Below are 17,870 nucleotides of genomic sequence, written 5' to 3' on the forward strand. Positions count from 1 at the left end.
TCCAATTAATACCGCCTTCTAGGGTTTTAATTTCATTGGCTGATTCTCACCAATGTCGCCCAAATCTCGAAGAACAGTCGTCACAAGTGAAAGAGAGTTCGAGAATTTTTTCCAAGGATGGTTGGTTCGTCAGGAACATTACCTAGATAAGCTTAAGCTTCGATTGAGTTTACGAACTTCTGCTCATAGCTCCGATGATGAACATCTCCGTGATTTGATCGCTCGTGTTCTCTCGCATCACCAGCAATACTATGAGGAGAAATCTCGAATCTCGAATCATGATGTGTCGTTAGTGTTCTCTCCGCCGTGGTTTTTTAGCAATGAAGAAACCTTAAATGAGAATGATCGAAGATTGAAGAAGGAAGAAGATCGTGAAGAACATGGTTTTTTAGCAATGGGGATCGGTGGAATTGGTGAGGCGTTGTAAATCAAGGGGTTGGTCGTCAATGGAAGTTTTTTTATGGCGGAATAGAGTTTTTGATAATGAACGGCCGTATATAATGAGAAGAAATTAGGTCAAAGTCAAAATAATTAGCATAATTATAGGAATTTGTGGAAGTTATTTATAAAATTACGTTATTATTCTTATTTATTTATTTAATTGTTTAATTTTTTTATTTAATTTTGATTGGCCAATATTTATGCATACAATAACACAATAAATATTTTAAACACTTGAACCTATTTTCTCTCTCTCTCTCTCTCTCTCTCTCTCTCTCTCTCTCTATATATATATATATATATATATATATATATATATATATATATATATATATATATATATATAACGGTTCAGTTTATTCGCGGATACCTAAGTATCCAAACCAAAACCGACCTATTGATATCTGGTTTTTTCGGTTTCGGTTTTTTTCAGTTTCTGGTTTTTTCGGTATCGGTTTTTTCGGTTTCGGATCGGCCGGTCTGACTCGTTTTTTTGGTTTTGCGATTTTTTTTGCACACCACTAACGTCAAACATTGCATAAAAGTTGCACAATAGTTTTTTAGGTAGAACATTGACCAATCTCACAATAAATTTCACATTTAAGTACTTTTACAAATGGAATTTACGACTTAAAAGACTAAAAGTGCAAAGAACACAATACCACCAGGCCCATTCGTGCGTTTTACTCCATAACATACAAGTAGTACTCATTGAAGTAATTAATCTTAAAAAACCTTAGATACCGTGGAATCCACACGCCTGCAACTATCTGATCAATATTATAAAAGCTGAACGCCTGAAATGGTTGCCATTGAAGATACAAGGCTTGTGGGAATCACACAACTCTCAACTCCCATCATGCCCTTGCTGATATTTAAATAAGAAAAACATAAAAAAAAATCTAGATAAACATTAATGTTAATATAATTAATGAATAAAAATGGTTTTTAAATTAGAAAATATTATTATTTTAAAAATGTGTCATGAATGTGTGACGAGACACTTGTTTTTTTCCCCATAATACTACTAAACACCTATTAAAATAATGGTATTTTGTAAGTATAAAGTTCAGTTATTTATCTTCATATATTATATTTTTAAAATAATGGTATTTTACGAAAAGGAAAATTCGTTATCTATTTACAATATTAATCATTATTATTTTAAATATTTTGGCATGACTGGGTTTCTGTAAAATGTGGCTATCACCATGATGAAAAAAGAGTTATTACATATTTTTTTAAATAGAAACCATTAAACATTTTATTATAAATATATATTTTCTAAAATAAAAAATGATTTAAAAAATATTATTTTGCATGATCTCTTCAACAAAATATTCACAATGGATTACGAGCCACCCACAACCACTAACAACACAATCATCAACCAATAAAAATCATCCACCTCATCTTCACATCTTATCCAACGGATTCCACCCCACCATCCATTTCTATTTCTTCATACTAATTCCATCATCATTCTCTCAAGCATTTCAACAAACAGATCGGAGGAGATGGCTTTCACAATCTCCACAAGCTTCTTCCAACCACTCGAAATCTCCAAATCCTCGCAGTTCGGATCCAAATTGAAGGTGATCACCAGCAACAACATCGTCTGTTCTGGTGCAACAGAAGACAAAAGCAATGAAAAGGGATCGTTAAAAGCCTGGTCGGCAGCTCTCGCTCTCTCTTCCATCTTGGTTTCGTCGACTATCCCGGCGCTTCCAGCCTCCGCCGACATCTCCGGACTCACTCCGTGTAAAGAGTCCAAACAGTTCGCCAAGAGAGAGAAGCAGTCGCTGAAGAAGCTTGAAAGCTCTCTCAAGCTTTACGCCCCCGAGAGTGCTCCTGCACTTGCTATTAAGGCTACAATGGAAAAGACCAAGCGCAGGTAAGTTCTGTACATTTTATAACAACTTTTATGTTTCTTAAGTTAGATTTCTTACTTCAATTCGAATATTAGCACAATCGATTTCTTAATTGGGGATGAAATTGTTTGTTTGAGTGTAGATTTGACAACTATGGAAAGCAAGGATTGTTGTGTGGATCTGATGGGCTTCCACACTTGATAGTGAGTGGAGATCAAAGGCATTGGGGAGAGTTCATTACACCAGGGATTCTGTTTCTGTACATTGCTGGATGGATTGGGTGGGTTGGAAGGAGTTATTTGATTGCTATTAGGGATGAGAAGAAGCCTACAATGAAAGAGATCATCATCGATGTTCCATTGGCTTCAAGTTTGGTATTCCGTGGGTTTATTTGGCCAGTTGCTGCTTATCGTGAGTTGTTGAATGGCGAACTTATTGACCCATCTGTCTAACTTCTTTGCTACAACTTTATATGTATCTAATGTTATGTATCTTGTGTTACTTTGATTTTTGTTAAAATTAAAGGACAATTTCGCAACTTGAAGTGTACATTTTTTTGTATTGATTGAAAGTTTGGAACATTAAATAGTAGTTTTGAGTGTCCACAATCGTTTGCACTTTGAATTGATTGAAAGTTTGGAACATCAAATTTATTTATGAAACCTTTTTTTGGAGGAAGATTTTAAGTAACTCAAAACTTCTTTTAGTTTTTAGTTTATAAAATTAACTTGAAAAAGAACAAGAAAAAGGTTTCTATCTTTTGGCTAAAACAAAAAGTTTTAAATCAAAAGCTACATACGGTTTCAAAAGTATGCATTTATTTATATATAAGTAAAAACTACAGTTTTATAAGTCCTAAGGAGTGCTAGTGTCAAGCTTTTATAAGTAAATATAATTTATTGAATAAACCCCAAACATATAAAAAAAATACTTTGATTTATATAAGGGTTATTGTCATTGTGGCCCAACAAATTTTCATATATTGGTTTAAATAGTCCCTCGTGACTATTTTTTACATTTAAGGGGGCACGCACTTGTGTTTTACCGTTTGAAAATGTCCTTTAACCATTTTAGTCGGTATTCCTGTCTAGTCACTTGTAACACCCTCAAAATACGACCCAAATTTTTTTTTGTTTAAATTAATAACAGAGATCATAATACTGAATATCATCTAATAAAGCCATACGCCGCGTATCTCAAAACCATAATAAAATATCGTGAGAAAACTGTATCACAATTCACAACTGTATCAAAACACATCTAAGAATACTGAATCAACTCCCAGGACAAAACTGAAGCTGTGGTGTGTGCAATGCCATCATCCCGAGCTCTTCCCTTTACTTGCGGAAATACCTGAAACCAAAACTGAAACTGTAAGCACGAAGCTTAGTGAGCTCCCCCAAATTACCACATACCATACAAACATATAACAATTACTGGGCCTTGCCCACTGCATCGGACCGAAGTCCGAAACTAACCAGGGCCTTGCCCTCTGCATCGGACCGAAGTTCGGAAACTGCATCGCACCGAAGTCCGGAACTACTGAGGCCTTGCCTCCTGCATCGGACCGATGTCTGGAAACTGCATCGGACCGAAGTCCGGAACTAACCAGGGCCTTGCCCTCTGCATCGGACCGAAGTCTGAAACCAACTGCATCGGACCGAAGTCCGGAACTGACTGCATCGGACAGAAGTCTGGAACTACTGAACATAGCATAGCAATAACATATCAAATAAAACAACAACATATACTGCATACTACATCGGGCCATAACCCGGAACATATAACACGCAACCTGTCTGAGCCACGAAGGCATCAAACATACTAACTACTGCATCAGAGCGAAGTCCGGAAACTACTGCTAATTAAACGGGCTGGCATTGTGGCCTTAGACTCGTTCCTACTGGAAGGGAACTCACCTCGTGAACTGGCCGCTAAGTGTATGGCTCTGGAAGCTATCTGCTGCTGCTCCGGTATCTCCCCAGCTATAATTCCATAAACACACTGATCAATCAAATACTAATAACTGTATTGGGGTAAAATGACTCTTTTACCCCTGGTCAAAGTCAACTTATAGTTGACCTGACTCGCCGAGTTGGGCCGCCAACTCGCCGAGTCCCTACTCTCATTTTTCAACCCTGTTCGCTGCTCTCGTCGAGTATGGCATAAACTCGACGAGTTTCCTTTCGATTCTAGAACTCAGGCTATCTGCATCCGACTCGCCGAGTTGTATGAACAACTCGACGAGTTGTTCTTGAACTAAGAAGATTGCCTTGGACTCGCCAAGTTGTATGAACAACTCGTCGAGTCCTTCCATTACTGAGTCTGACCTCCAGCTCACTGAGTCCATTCTACTACTCACTGGTCCCTACTCGGAATCACTCAAAAAGGGGGAAAAATCGGGGACTCGCGACTCGACTCGCCGAGTCCGAAGAACGACTCGCTGAGTCGCATGCATGCATCTACTATAAACTCGATTCTGCTTGAATCCAGCGCATATAACTTGTAGATCTGGGCTCCTTAGGCTCGATTAACACGTAAAGATTCTATCTTTACGTGCCCATCAGCATCCATGAAGATTAAAAGGCTCAAAAAGCATAATAAAGGCTAGATCTAGGGTTCTCATCCAAAGTAACTTCGAAAAGGCAATAGATCTGGGCTCTAAAACTCCTAAATGAATAGATCTAGGGATATCTCGACCCATCAAGGCATCCATACAACTATAAGGCTTGGAAAATACATTAAACTAGCCTTAGAGGTGTTCTAATGGAGGTTTTAAGCACAAAACAGAATAATTCTGAGATATACCTCAACGAACTCTGACTTTGGCCTTGGATCTTTGCTTTACACCTCCTCTTTTTGGTCCTTTCTTCTTCTTCTTCTTCAAACCTTCAAGAATCCACACAAAACACTTTAATCATACAAGGAATGGTTTAGGGTTGCTCACAGACTCTCTGAGGGTGAAGGAAGCGAGTTTGGGGCACATATCATTGCTTAAATAGTGAGCAAACCCGGGGATTTAGGGTTTCTTCCATACATGCGGACTCGCCGAGTCGCCAACTTACACGTGCTCGAAATCTCGTCTCTACTTGACGAGTCGGGCTATAGACTCGCCGAGTCCCTCTGGAAAGCTTCTAAATAAATAAACATGAAAACAACATACCAGAGACGGGACGTTACAATTCTCCCCCACTTGACTCAGACTTCGTCCTCGAAGTCTGCTACGGCTGAATCTGCAAATAACTCCAGGTAGTGCTCTCTCATCTCCTCCTCAGTCTCCCACGTCCACTCAGCCCCTTCTGGTTCAGCCACTGCACCTTCACTAACTCAACCACCTTGCTCCTCAAGATCTTCGTCTTCCGGTCCAAGATCGCTACCGGTCTCTCAATATAATTCAGGCTGCTATCGAACTGAATGTCCTCCAGGGGCACCACCGCTGACTCGTCCACCAAACACTTCCTCAATTGAGAGACATGGAAAGTGTTGTGAATCTGGCTAAGCTCCGCCGGAAGATCTAACCGATACGCAACCCGTCCAACCCGGGCCAAAATCCTAAAAGGACCAATGAACCTGGGGCCTAGCTTGCCCCTCTTCCGGAACCTGATGACACCCTTCCAGGGTGAGACCTTCAGGAGGACCATATCGCCCACCTGGAACTCCAAGTCTGAATGCCTCCTATCGGCGTAGCTCTTCTGCCGACTCTGCGCAGTCTGCAGTCTACTACGAACCTGCTGAATCAACTCGGTCGTCTTGATCACCACCTCGGTGCTCCCAATGACTCGCTGACCGACCTCGCCCCAAGAAATCGGGTTCATGCACTTCCTCCCATAGAGCATCTCAAAGGGAGGTCGATCAATGCTCGCATGATAACTGTTGTTATACGAAAATTCCGCTAGCGGAAGATACATATCCCAACTGCCACCGAAGTCTAAGACACATACCCGGAGCATGTCCTCGAGAGTCTGAATCGTCCTCTCGCTCTGCCCGTCTGTCTGAGGGTGGAAAGCGGTGCTGAAATGGAGACGAGTACCCATCTCGTCGTGAAACCGCTTCCAAAATCTAGATGTAAAACGGACGTCTCGGTCTGACACCACCGATACCGACACTCCATGACGTGCCACTACCTCCCACACATAGATACCGGCTAACTTTTCCGCCGATATGCTCTCCTGGATCGGTATAAAATGAGCACTCTTCGTTAACCGATCCACTATTACCCAAATCGAATCTACCCCACGTGTGGTCCTGGGAAGCTTGGTGATAAAATCCATGGTGATGTCCTCCCATTTCCACACGGGAATGTCTAACGGCTGCATCTTTCCGTGAGGCCTATGGTGTTCTGCCTTGACCTTCCTGCAGGTCAGGCACCTCTCTACATACCAGGCGACATCCCGCTTCATGAAGGGCCACCAGTAATCGGGTCGAAGATCTCTATACATCTTCGTCGCCCCTGGGTGGATAGAAAATCGAGACTTATGAGCCTCGTCCATCAGCACCTGTCGTACTCCGCCCCAGTACGGTACCCACACTTTCCCATGAAGAGTCAACAACCCTCGACTATCATAATCAAACGAAGCTACTCGACCCACTATCCTCTCGCACTTCTGCCTCTCCTCCTTGAGGCCCTCAACCTGTGCCTCTCTGATCCGCTCCAACAACGGAGTAATCATTGTCATCCTCAGACATAAGTCTCTGATGGGGGCTGCTGTTGCCTTGTGGCTTAGGGCGTCAGCCACTACGTTGGCCTTCCCTGGATGGTAAAGGATCTCACAATCATAATCCTTCAGCACATCCAACCACCGTCTCTGCCTCATGTTTAGATTCGGCTGATCTATAAGGTACCTCAAGCTCTTGTGATTCGTGTAAATGGTACAACGGACCCCATAGAGGTAATGTCTCCAAATCTTGAGGGCAAACACCACCACCCCCAGCTCTAAATCATGGGTAGGATAGTTAGCCTCGTGAGGCTTCAACTGTCTCGAGGCGTAAGCTATCACATGGCCTCGCTGCATCAATACTGCTCCCATACCTGTGATTGAGGCATCACAGTAGACTATAAAATCCTCTACTACCTCTGGCAGGGTAAGGATCAGAGCCTCGCACAATCTCTGCCTGAGGGTCTCAAACGCCGCCTGCTGCTCCGGCCCCCAACGAAACACCACCGACTTCTTGGTCAGTCGGGTGAGCGGTACTGCTATCTTGGAGAAATCCTGAATGAATATCCTGTAATACCCTGCCAAACTTAGGAAGCTCCGAATCTCGGATGGAGACTTCGGGACCTCCCACTGCATCACGACCTCTATCTTGGCTGGATCTACCAAAATAACCTTCTGGTTGACGAGGTGACCAAGGAACTGCACCTCACGCAACCAGAACTCGCACTTGGAGAACTTCGCGAAAAGTCTCTCCCTCCTCAAAATTTCTAGCACCTCCCTCAGGTGCTCCTCGTGCTGCTCCTGTGTCTTGGAATACACCTATATATCATCTATGAATACTATCACAGACTGATCCAGCATCGGTCTGCATACGCGATTCATGAGATCCATGAATGCGGCTGGAGCATTAGTGAGCCCAAAAGGCATCACCACGAACTCGAAATGACCATAGCAGGTCCTGAAAGCAGTCTTTTGCATATCCTCGTCCCTAATTCGCATCTGATGATACCCGGAGCGTAAGTCGATCTTGGAGAACCAAGACGCTCCCTGCAGCTGATCAAACAGATCGTCTATCCTCGGGAGTGGGTAACGGTTCTTTATCGTTACCTTATTCAACTCCCGGTAGTCTATACACATACGGTGCGACCCATCCTTCTTCTTCACAAACAGGATCGACACTCCCCAAGGCGAACTACTCGGCCGAATAAAACCCTTGTCTAGTAGCTCTTGCAGCTATGTAGACAACTCCTGTATCTCAGGGGGAGCTAACCAGTACGGTGCCTTAGCTATCGACGCCGCACCCGGAACCAGGTCGATCCCGAACTCGCCCTGTCTCTCTGGAGGTATTCCAGGCAAATCCTCTGGAAATACATCAGGGTAGTCTCGCATTACCGGGACATCATCTACTGCCGCCTTACCCTTCTCCCGGGCATCTGAAACATAAGCTATATATCCGGCGTAACCCTGCTGAAAATAGCGCCTCGCTCTCGCGGCTGAACAAAGAACTGGTCCACGTTGTGGTCTCTCGCCCTGAATCACTAACTCTCCCCCACTGGGAGTGCGAACCCTCACTAGCTGCAATTCGCAATCAATCACCGCCCCATTGGGACTCAACCAATCCATGCCCACTATAACCTTATTCCCTCGTAGGGGAATAGGGACCAAGTCCACCGAAAACTGCTCGTCGAACAACTGAAGAGAACATCCTCTGTGCACCCTAGCGACCCTCACGGTCCTGTCGTCTGCTATCTCAACCTCTAGTGGACAATCCAACTCCCCTAGAGCTCTACTAAATCTCTTGCTAAGCGCTAGCGATACAAACGATCGGGTAGCCCCCGAATCAAATAATACTGTAGCAGAAATGCCGTTCACAGAGAACGACCCTATACAAAACATATAACCATAAGCAATAATCAATAATAAATACAGAGATGAAGGGAAGATACATACCCGTCACCACATCAGGAGTCGCTCGCGCCTCCTCTGCTGTCATCTGAAAAGCTCTACTCTTCGCCATTGGCGCCTCGGCTTGGCCTTGACGGCCATCTGTAATCCTCAAAGTAGCAGGGGCAGGTGCCGCCACCTTCCCCGCTGCAGCTAAAATCGGACACTGGGACTTTTTATGTCCCCTCTGATTGCACTGAAAGCAAATCAGATTTGATGCCGCAATGGTGGTAGCAGGGGCTGTACAATCTCTGCTCAAATGCCCAGTCCGACCGCACTTGTAGCAGCCGGAACTCCCTACCTTGCACACCCCATCATGCAATCTCCCACACTTGCCACATCGACCGTGGCTCTGTTGACTCCTGGATCTATGATCTGAAACCTTGGGCTTTTTGCCCGAACTACCTGTACCTGAAACCGCCTCCGACTTCCTCTTCTTCTCCATCTCAAGGTCAATCTCCCTCTCCCGAGCCTTAGCAATCATGTCATCCAGCGTTTTACAGCTGGACCGGCTCACAAACTGGCGGATATCACTCCGTAGCATCTCATGATAACGGGCCTTCTTCATTTCCTCATCAGCTGCATACTGAGGAACGAGAAGAGCCCTCTCCCTGAACTTGGCGGTGATCTCCGCCACGGTCTCTGTAGTCTGGGTGAGGTCCTGAAACTCCCTGGCTAACTGTTGCACCTCAATAACCGGTGCAAACTCCGCCCTGAACCTGGTAGAGAAATCAGCCCAGGTCATGGCATATAATGTTGCATCATCTCCAATGGCATGTCCGACCTCCTCCCACCAATCCTGTGCCCTGTCCTTCAGAAGACAGGACGCCAATCTAACCTTGCCCCCCTCGGGACACCTGCTCGTGCGGAAAGCGTTGGCCACATCCGCCAACCATCTAGTACTCGCTATGGGGTCCCGCGCCCCGTGATAATCTGGAGCTCCACATGCCCTGAACTCCCTGAAAGTAAGCATGCACGACCCCATCATAGCCGCCACCTTGACATGGAAGGTGCCCACCTCTCATCCATCATCTCTAGAATACCCTCCTTGATCGAACCGAAGATCACAGGAGTCTGCTCAAGTATCACACGAGTAATCAGCTGTTGAAGGTCTCCTTGTAATGCTAATTAGCCATCACGTGAATACCATCACATGTGATGAGGCTCAGATAATCCTTTGAGTAAAAGACTAGTCCTTACAACGGTTAGACTCAAACAAGAGCTGCGCAATAGGGCCAAATCCAGCACTCTGAGATTATTCAACCCTAATCACATGTGGCGTGACGTATTTACCTAACGGCTAACTCCCATCACCAAGAGTCCTACAAAGCACAAAGCAAGCATCATTCAGACACAGGAAACTACTCAAGCAAATCTATTCTCATAATGAGAAACTGTACTAGCATACAATGCTAAGCTCATACTATCAGGCATAACCTAAACAGGCTATCCTACGACTGTCTATGCAATACTAGCATGCAAATCTGGTAAAGGTGAAACACATATAGCAGGCACATAAGGCATCCTTCTAAATCCTTAGTCATATTCTAGCATGCTGTTCTACTGAAACTGAAACTGACAATCATAACATAAACTTGTATGGGTAATTTGGGAGTACTTACTTGAAAAAGAACAAGAAAAAGGTTTCTATCTTTTGGCTAAAACAAAAAGTTTTAAATCAAAAGCTACATACGGTTTCAAAAGTATGCATTTATTTATATATAAGTAAAAACTACAGTTTTATAAGTCCTAAGGAGTGCTAGTGTCAAGCTTTTATAAGTAAATATAATTTATTGAATAAACCCCAAACATATAAAAAAAAATACTTTGATTTATATAAGGGTTATTGTCATTGTGGCCCAACAAATTTTCATATATTGGTTTAAATAGTCCCTCGTGACTATTTTTTACATTTAAGGGGGCACGCACTTGTGTTTTACTGTTTGAAAATGTCCTTTAACCATTTTAGTCGGTATTCCTGTCTAGTCACTTGTAACACCCTCAAAATACAACCCAAATTTTTTTTTGTTTAAATTAATAACATAGATCATAATACTGAATATCATCTAATAAAGCCATACGCCGCGTATCTCAAAACCATAATAAAATATCATGAGAAAACTGTATCACAATTCACAACTGTATCAAAACACATCTAAGAATACTGAATCAACTCCCAGGACAAAACTGAAGCTGTGGTGTGTGCAATGCCATCATCCCGAGCTCTTCCCTTTACTTGCGGAAATACCTGAAACCAAAACTGAAACTGTAAGCACGAAGCTTAGTGAGCTCCCCCAAATTACCACATACCATACAAACATATAACAATTACTGGGCCTTGCCCACTGCATCGGACCGAAGTTCGGAAACTGCATCGGACCAAAGTCCGGAACTAACCAGGGCGTTGCCCTCTGCATCGAACCGAAGTCCGGAAACTGCATCGCACCGAAGTCCGGAAACTGCATCGGGCCGAAGTCCAGAACTACTGAGGCCTTGCCTCCTGCATCGGACCGAATTTCGGAACTAACCAGGGCCTTGCCCTCTGCATCGGACCGAAGTCCGAAACCAACTGCATCAGACCGAAGTCCGGAACTGACTGCATTGGACAGAAGTCCGAAACTACTGAACATAGCATAGCAATAACATATCAAATAAAACAACAACATATACTACATACTGCATCGGGCCATAACCCGGAACACATAACATGCAACCTGTTTGAGCCACGAAGGCATCAAACATACTAAGTACTGCATCAGACCGAAGTCCGGAAACTACTGCTAATTAAATGGGCCGGCATTGTGGCCTTAGACCCATTCCTACTGGAAGAGAACTCACCTCGTGAACTGGCCGCTAAGTGTATGGCTCTGGAAGCTATCTGTTGTTGCTCCGGTATCTCCCCGGCTACAATTCCATAAACACACTCAATCAAATACTAATAACTGTATTGGGGTAAAATGACTCTTTTACCCCTGGTCAAAGTCAACTTATAGTTGACCTGACTCGCCGAGTTGGGCCGCCAACTCGCCGAGTCCCTACTCTCATATCTCAACCCTGTTCACTGCTACTCATCGAGTATGGCATCAACTCGACGAGTTTCCTTTCGATTCTAGAACTCAGGCTATCTACATCCGACTCGCCGAGTTGTTCTTGAACTAAGAAGATTGCTTTGGACTCGCCGATTTGTATGAACAACTCGTCGAGTCCCTCCATTATTGAGTCTGACCTCCAGCTCACTGAGTCCATTCTACTACTCACTGGTCCCCACTCGGAATCACTAAAAAGGGGGAAAAATTAGGGACTCGCGACTCGACTCGCCGAGTCGCATGCATGCAGCTACTATAAACTCGATTCTGCTTGAATCCAGCGCATATAACTTGTAGATCTGGGCTCCTTAGGCTCGATTAACACGTAAAGATTCTATCTTAACGTGCCCATCAGCATCCATGAAGATTAAAAGGCTCAAAAAGCATAATAAAGGCTAGATCTAGGGTTCTCATGCAAAGTAACTTCGAAAAGGAAATAAATATGGGCTCTAAAACTCCTAAATGAACAGATCTAGGGATATCTCGACCCATCAAGGCATCCATACAACTATAAGGCTTGGAAAATACATTAAACTAGCCTTAGAGGTGTTCTAATGGAGGTTTTAAGCACAAAACAGAATAATTCTGAGATATACCTCAACGAACTCTGACTTTGGCCTTGGATCTTTGCTTTACACCTCCTCTTTTTGGTCCTTTCTTCTTCTTCTTCTTCAAACCTTCAAGAATCCACACAAAACACTTTAATCATACAAGGAATGGTTTAGGGTTGCTCACAGACTCTCTGAGGGTGAAGGAGGCGCGTTTGGGGCACATATCATTGCTTAAATATTGAGCAAACCAGGGGATTTAGGGTTTCTTCCAGACAGGTGGACTCGCCGAGTCCCGAATATGGACTCGTCGAGTCGCCGACTTACATGTGCTCGAAATCTCGTCTCTACTCGACGAGTCGGGCTATAGACTCGCCAAGTCCCTTTGGAAAACTTCTAAATAAATAAACATGAAAACAACATATCAGAGACGGGACGTTACATCACTTGCCAAGTAAGCAGGTTAGTGAATACATATAACCCAGTGAGTCAACATAGAGTCACTAATGAGTCGACTCAATGATAGACTTGCAGGAATAGGGTCAACTATCCACATCTCTTTGACCCTTTCTTCTTAACCTATACATACACGTTTCTTTGTTCTAATGACCTTTTTTCTTCTTCGTGTGAATATACACATGGAGTGTTTGAATCATGGCTTCATCCATGCTGAGAAAATTCATAGGTACAAAGACCATCAAGTGCAACACATGATTAGGGTTTCAATTTTGCTCATAGGGTGGAAGACCTCCGGCTAGTGTACGCTTCTACCAGATCAACTCTTCCTTCTCCAAAATCAAGATATGTTACTGTTAATTTAATGGAAATGGGTTCGGTGAGCCCATTGGCGCTTGGTTCAACTCCACCGATGTTCCCTCCAACATCTCCGATGTGGCAGAACAAGGTGAATCATGTGACCCCGTTGGCGCTGCAATTTCCGGAGAGTAGGTTGAAGACGGTTTCGGCTATGGGTTTGATTTGTCGATGACAGTTGCTCAGGCAGACATTGACGCATATCAATCCCCCAACAAACCTCCACCTTTCCCGAATGGGTTCGCCGGGGACGATGTGCATTGACATTGGAATGCTATCCTTTTGCTCTGATTACTTTGTAAGCGAAGGAATCGGTGAATTCGATCTTGAAACTTCAGAAATCTCTATACCTTCTCCATGTTTTCTCTTTCTGATTCCGAAATCTCCATGTGACATCACATTCATTTGGATTTGGGGTGTTGACTAGTGTTTGATAGTCGAGAAACACTATTGATTTGAAGTGTTTTAGGTTGAATTTCTTGATAACCATCAAAACTCCCCTATCAAAACAGTTTACTAACCTCGTATCATCGCAAGCACCAAAGCTCAAGCTCAGATTCGTATCATCGCAAGAACCAACGACAGAAGCGAACCCCAACAAGGCGTTTCCTCTTCTTCTCATAGCCGATACCCCTCAACTTTGCCTAAAATTCACGAACCTCCACTGAAAACCGCCACACTTCCACTACCACTGTTGGGTTTGGTTCTCTCCATGGTCCAGTAATTTCAACGATTAACTCAGTCACAGTCACCACAGTCGCAAATTGGGTGGAGGGAGATAGTGAAATCTGAAGCGTGAGATGTGGAGAAGGGAACAAGAGTACCAATTCGCTCCAAGATAGGATGGCCCAAATGAAAAACTAGGGTAAACATTATCACATCTACGTGGCAATGACCTTGACTTATTTAATCTAGATGACAATGACTTTGAATTGACAGAATGCAAGATAGGTTGGGTGTCACCGGGTGACCCCTTCAACATTTTCAAAATGACCTTTTAAAACATAAACACACAAGTACATGCCCCTCAAATGCAAAAAAAAAAAAAAAAAAAAAAAAAAAAAAAAAAAAAAAGTCACGAGGAACTCTTTAAACCAATGTACTAAAGTTTGTTGGGCAACAATGACAATAACCCTTAATATAAAAAAAAATAGTTCCAAAACAATATTATTCACACAAAATTGCAAAGATGCAAATAATTGTAGATATGGAATATGTAAAAGTTCAAGGAAAAAGGAGTAACACACGTAGTTGTAGTGTTTGACTTTTACACAGAGTTTAATCAACTTCCACGATGATACCCTCTTCATGTCCATCGGTTTTACCATTAAATGTTGATTCATTAAAGACCTTGAATCTTTAAAGATAGACTTGAAACAATATGTACATGATCGACAGTCTCAACTTCAGAACTCTAATGTAAGAGAAGTATATGGATCTAACTCACACTAAACTCAAATACCTACAACACAAATAATTCCTACATCAAACCAAGATAATACGTGTAACAGTTTTAACAAAACTGTAGGTGCACCCTATTTAGTCAACAATAATTCTCAAATTCTGGTTGGCTTAATTGACTAATCTATACGCATGTCAAAGTTGAAACAAGTTTGCATAATTTTCACTATAAGCTTATTACGAATTTTCAAACAATTTACCTAAACTTATACCGCTTTCCAAGAGCAATCAAGTGAAATAGCACATGACCATGTAAGAACTATCACAAAATTTCTATTACTTTTAACTTTGGGAAACTAAATCTAGCTTAAGAAACCAAATTAAACGCATACGAAATTTATTCTATACTATATACGCGTGGTATCCTAGAATAATTCTTACACAAACACATATATCAATTAGGTTTCACACAAGAATCTTAAAGTTATATTTCAAACAAAAAGCTTCGCTTGAATACAATTATACAAATAATGTATTTGTAATTACCATTTACTATTCTGCATACAAATAATGTATTTACATTTATTTTTTAGTGCTTGATTTGTTCTATCCAAAGTGTTACATATGAACGCCACGTGGATCATTCGGACTCTTTCCTTACTTGTCCAGACATCCCTTGGACTCTATTATATTGATTCTTCCAATCCATACACAAAAATACAAAGCATCACTCTCCACTCTCATACTTATTATGCTCGAGTGTCCAACACCTATCACCTACCAAATTCGTTGATTTCATAGAGATGAGCGGAGAAGGCAAGGTAGTGTGTGTTACTGGGGCTTCGGGATACATAGCTTCATGGATCGTTAAGCTCTTGCTTCAGCGTCGCTACACTGTTCATGCCACCGTTCGCTCCCTTGGTCAGCATCTACTTCTTTCGAAATTAAAATTTTAATCTGTTATCTTTCATTTATCGATCAAATTCTTTGTTTATGTAACCTACATCGGAGCCGTTTTAGGTCTAGTGAGCCTAATTCGCTATTGAAGTTTAATATTATTCTCTAAGTTCGAGTCCAATGGCTGTTACATTGATTTTCCCTAAAAAATTGACTGATTTCCATCTAGCAATTCCTATAATTGTTTGAATTTATCGGAAAATTTTGTGATTACTGCAATTGCAATGCTCAAGATAACATAGACTTTGACCTCAAAAGCTATATATCGATAGCACTTTGACTTTGCATCATAATTAAACTGGTTCCATTCAAATATGCTACAGATGATCCTAAAAAGACTGAACACCTACGTGCTCTTGATGGAGCTAAGGAAAGGTTATCTCTGTTTGAAGCTAACTTGACTGAAGAAGGATCTTTCGAGTCTGCTGTTAGTGGCTGCGATTGTGTCTTTCATACAGCATCTCCTGTTCTGCTTTCAGTGTCTGAACCACAGGTTTTTTTTTTTACCCTTTCTTTTGCTCTCAAATTTCCATCCCTACATTTTGTTAGGATATATTGCATGTTCCTAACTTATCATTTGGTTGAAATTGGTATAACTTTTTCTCAATTAGGCTCAATTGTTAGAACCTGCAGTGAAGGGGACACTTAATGTCCTTAAATCAGCTGCAAAAGTTCCATCTCTCAAAAGAGTGGTCTTGACATCTTCCATGGCTGCAGTTATGTTTCCCGCAAAACCTCTGGAGTTTGGTGATGTGATGGATGAAACCTGGTTTTCAGATCCAGAAACATGTGAGCAAAAAAAGGTACAAGTCTTTTAAAAACTTTCATGTGCTTCAAGTTATCATCAAACATTTAGTAAACCCAACTAACTTTTCAAGAAAACATATCTTTACATTTCCTTTTCCCTTTTGCATTTTACAGTTATGGTATGCCCTTTCAAAGACCCTGGCTGAGGATGCTGCTGTAAAATTTTGTAAAGAGAAAGGTTTGGAGTTGGTGGCTATAAACCCTGGCTATGTCATCGGTCCTATCTTACAACCAACTCTTAACCTCACTTCTGAGGGCATTATGGGCATGATTGAATCCGGTAATTGTATCCTACAACTAATATTTATATGCATTATCAATTCTTTTCTGTAAATAAAGTTTCTAAACAAACTCAAATCTTTGAAATGTACATTTGCTATGGAAACATGATACATAGAGACATAATATATGCAGGAAAGGAAGTATTCCCAGATGGAATTTATAGACTTGTTGATGTGAGAGATGTTGCTAATGCTCATATTTTAGCATTTGAGAACCCCCAAGCAAATGGTAGATACTGTTTGGTAGGCGAAGTGATTCGATCTTCTGAGATCATGAAGATTTTAAATAAAAACTACCCTGTTCTTGGCCATTCTGAAAAGTAAGTATCTAATCCTATGAATATACATGTAAACAATCTATTTAGGGCCAATAATTGTTTTTTTTTTTTTTTTTTTTTTTTAATTTTAATTTTGATAGGTATAAAGACGGAATTGGTGGTGAGCCTGTACCTTACACTGTATCGAGGGCAAAAGCGGAAAGTTTAGGCGTTGAATTTACTCCGTTGGAGGTAAGCATCAAGGACACTGTTGAAAGCCTCAAAGAGAAGAACTTTCTGAGCTTCTAAAACACATGATGATGTTCATGAAGACTAGGATTCTTTTTAAAGGAAACCTGCAATGGAGAACTTGTAGTCTTTTGATCATCTAGTATATTAATGTGTAAAAGGTTGACTTATCAGTGACTCCATAAGTTTGTGAAAAATATTTGATAAAAATCATCTTTTTGCATTCACTCAAGCTAACAATTGATGCATGTATAACATTCTCAGGCATTCACTCAAATAGACAGCTAATTTCAACAATTAAATATTGAAAAAACTATCAACAAGGAATGTTATTACTTACAAACATGCACCAAATAAGACCAAGTGGTTCATAAAGAAATTCATAAATGAATGTCAGAATTATTGACTTGCAACACCGCGCGCATGCATTGGTTCATCATGCATATCTTTATCTTTAAGTTAATGTCATTATGCATATTTAGGGTGCGTTTAGTTGCGGAAAAATGAGCCGTTTTCCGGAAAAAAATTCCAAAAAAAATGAGAATTTTAAAAACGCGTTT

The 17,870-nt window shown here is 41.7% G+C and overlaps 2 protein-coding genes across 2 annotated transcripts; both read left to right on the top strand.

The window, feature by feature from the left end:
* Nucleotides 1-1,912: 1,912 nt before the first annotated feature.
* On the top strand, nt 1,913-2,850 carry PSAF (photosystem I subunit F). The gene is made up of 2 exons (XM_079038706.1): nt 1,913-2,335; nt 2,455-2,850. Exons 1-2 carry the CDS (start codon nt 1,959-1,961, stop codon nt 2,762-2,764), a joined length of 687 nt encoding a protein of 228 aa, XP_078894832.1. The 5' UTR covers nt 1,913-1,958; the 3' UTR covers nt 2,765-2,850.
* A 12,617-nt stretch (nt 2,851-15,467) lies between these two features.
* On the top strand, nt 15,468-17,537 carry LOC145101501 (phenylacetaldehyde reductase-like). The gene is made up of 6 exons (XM_079038713.1): nt 15,468-15,680; nt 16,040-16,209; nt 16,328-16,519; nt 16,638-16,803; nt 16,938-17,124; nt 17,223-17,537. Exons 1-6 carry the CDS (start codon nt 15,563-15,565, stop codon nt 17,368-17,370), a joined length of 981 nt encoding a protein of 326 aa, XP_078894839.1. The 5' UTR covers nt 15,468-15,562; the 3' UTR covers nt 17,371-17,537.
* The last annotated feature ends 333 nt before the right edge of the window (nt 17,538-17,870 follow it).

Source organism: Lactuca serriola, chromosome 4 (assembly GCF_051521515.1).
Source record: "Lactuca serriola cultivar US96UC23 chromosome 4, Lser_US96UC23_V15, whole genome shotgun sequence".
NCBI classification, from domain to species: Eukaryota; Viridiplantae; Streptophyta; class Magnoliopsida; order Asterales; family Asteraceae; genus Lactuca; species Lactuca serriola.

Bases quoted from the DNA above. Each gene is read 5' to 3' on its own strand.
- PSAF (XM_079038706.1), top strand. From the start codon at position 1,959: ATGGCTTTCACAATCTCCACAAGCTTCTTCCAACCACTCGAAATCTCC. The intron at 2,336-2,454 runs GTAAGTTCTGTA...GTTTGAGTGTAG, and splicing joins ATGGAAAAGACCAAGCGCAG to ATTTGACAACTATGGAAAGC.
- LOC145101501 (XM_079038713.1), top strand. From the start codon at position 15,563: ATGAGCGGAGAAGGCAAGGTAGTGTGTGTTACTGGGGCTTCGGGATAC. The intron at 16,210-16,327 runs GTTTTTTTTTTT...TTTCTCAATTAG, and splicing joins TTTCAGTGTCTGAACCACAG to GCTCAATTGTTAGAACCTGC. The intron at 17,125-17,222 runs GTAAGTATCTAA...TAATTTTGATAG, and splicing joins GTTCTTGGCCATTCTGAAAA to GTATAAAGACGGAATTGGTG.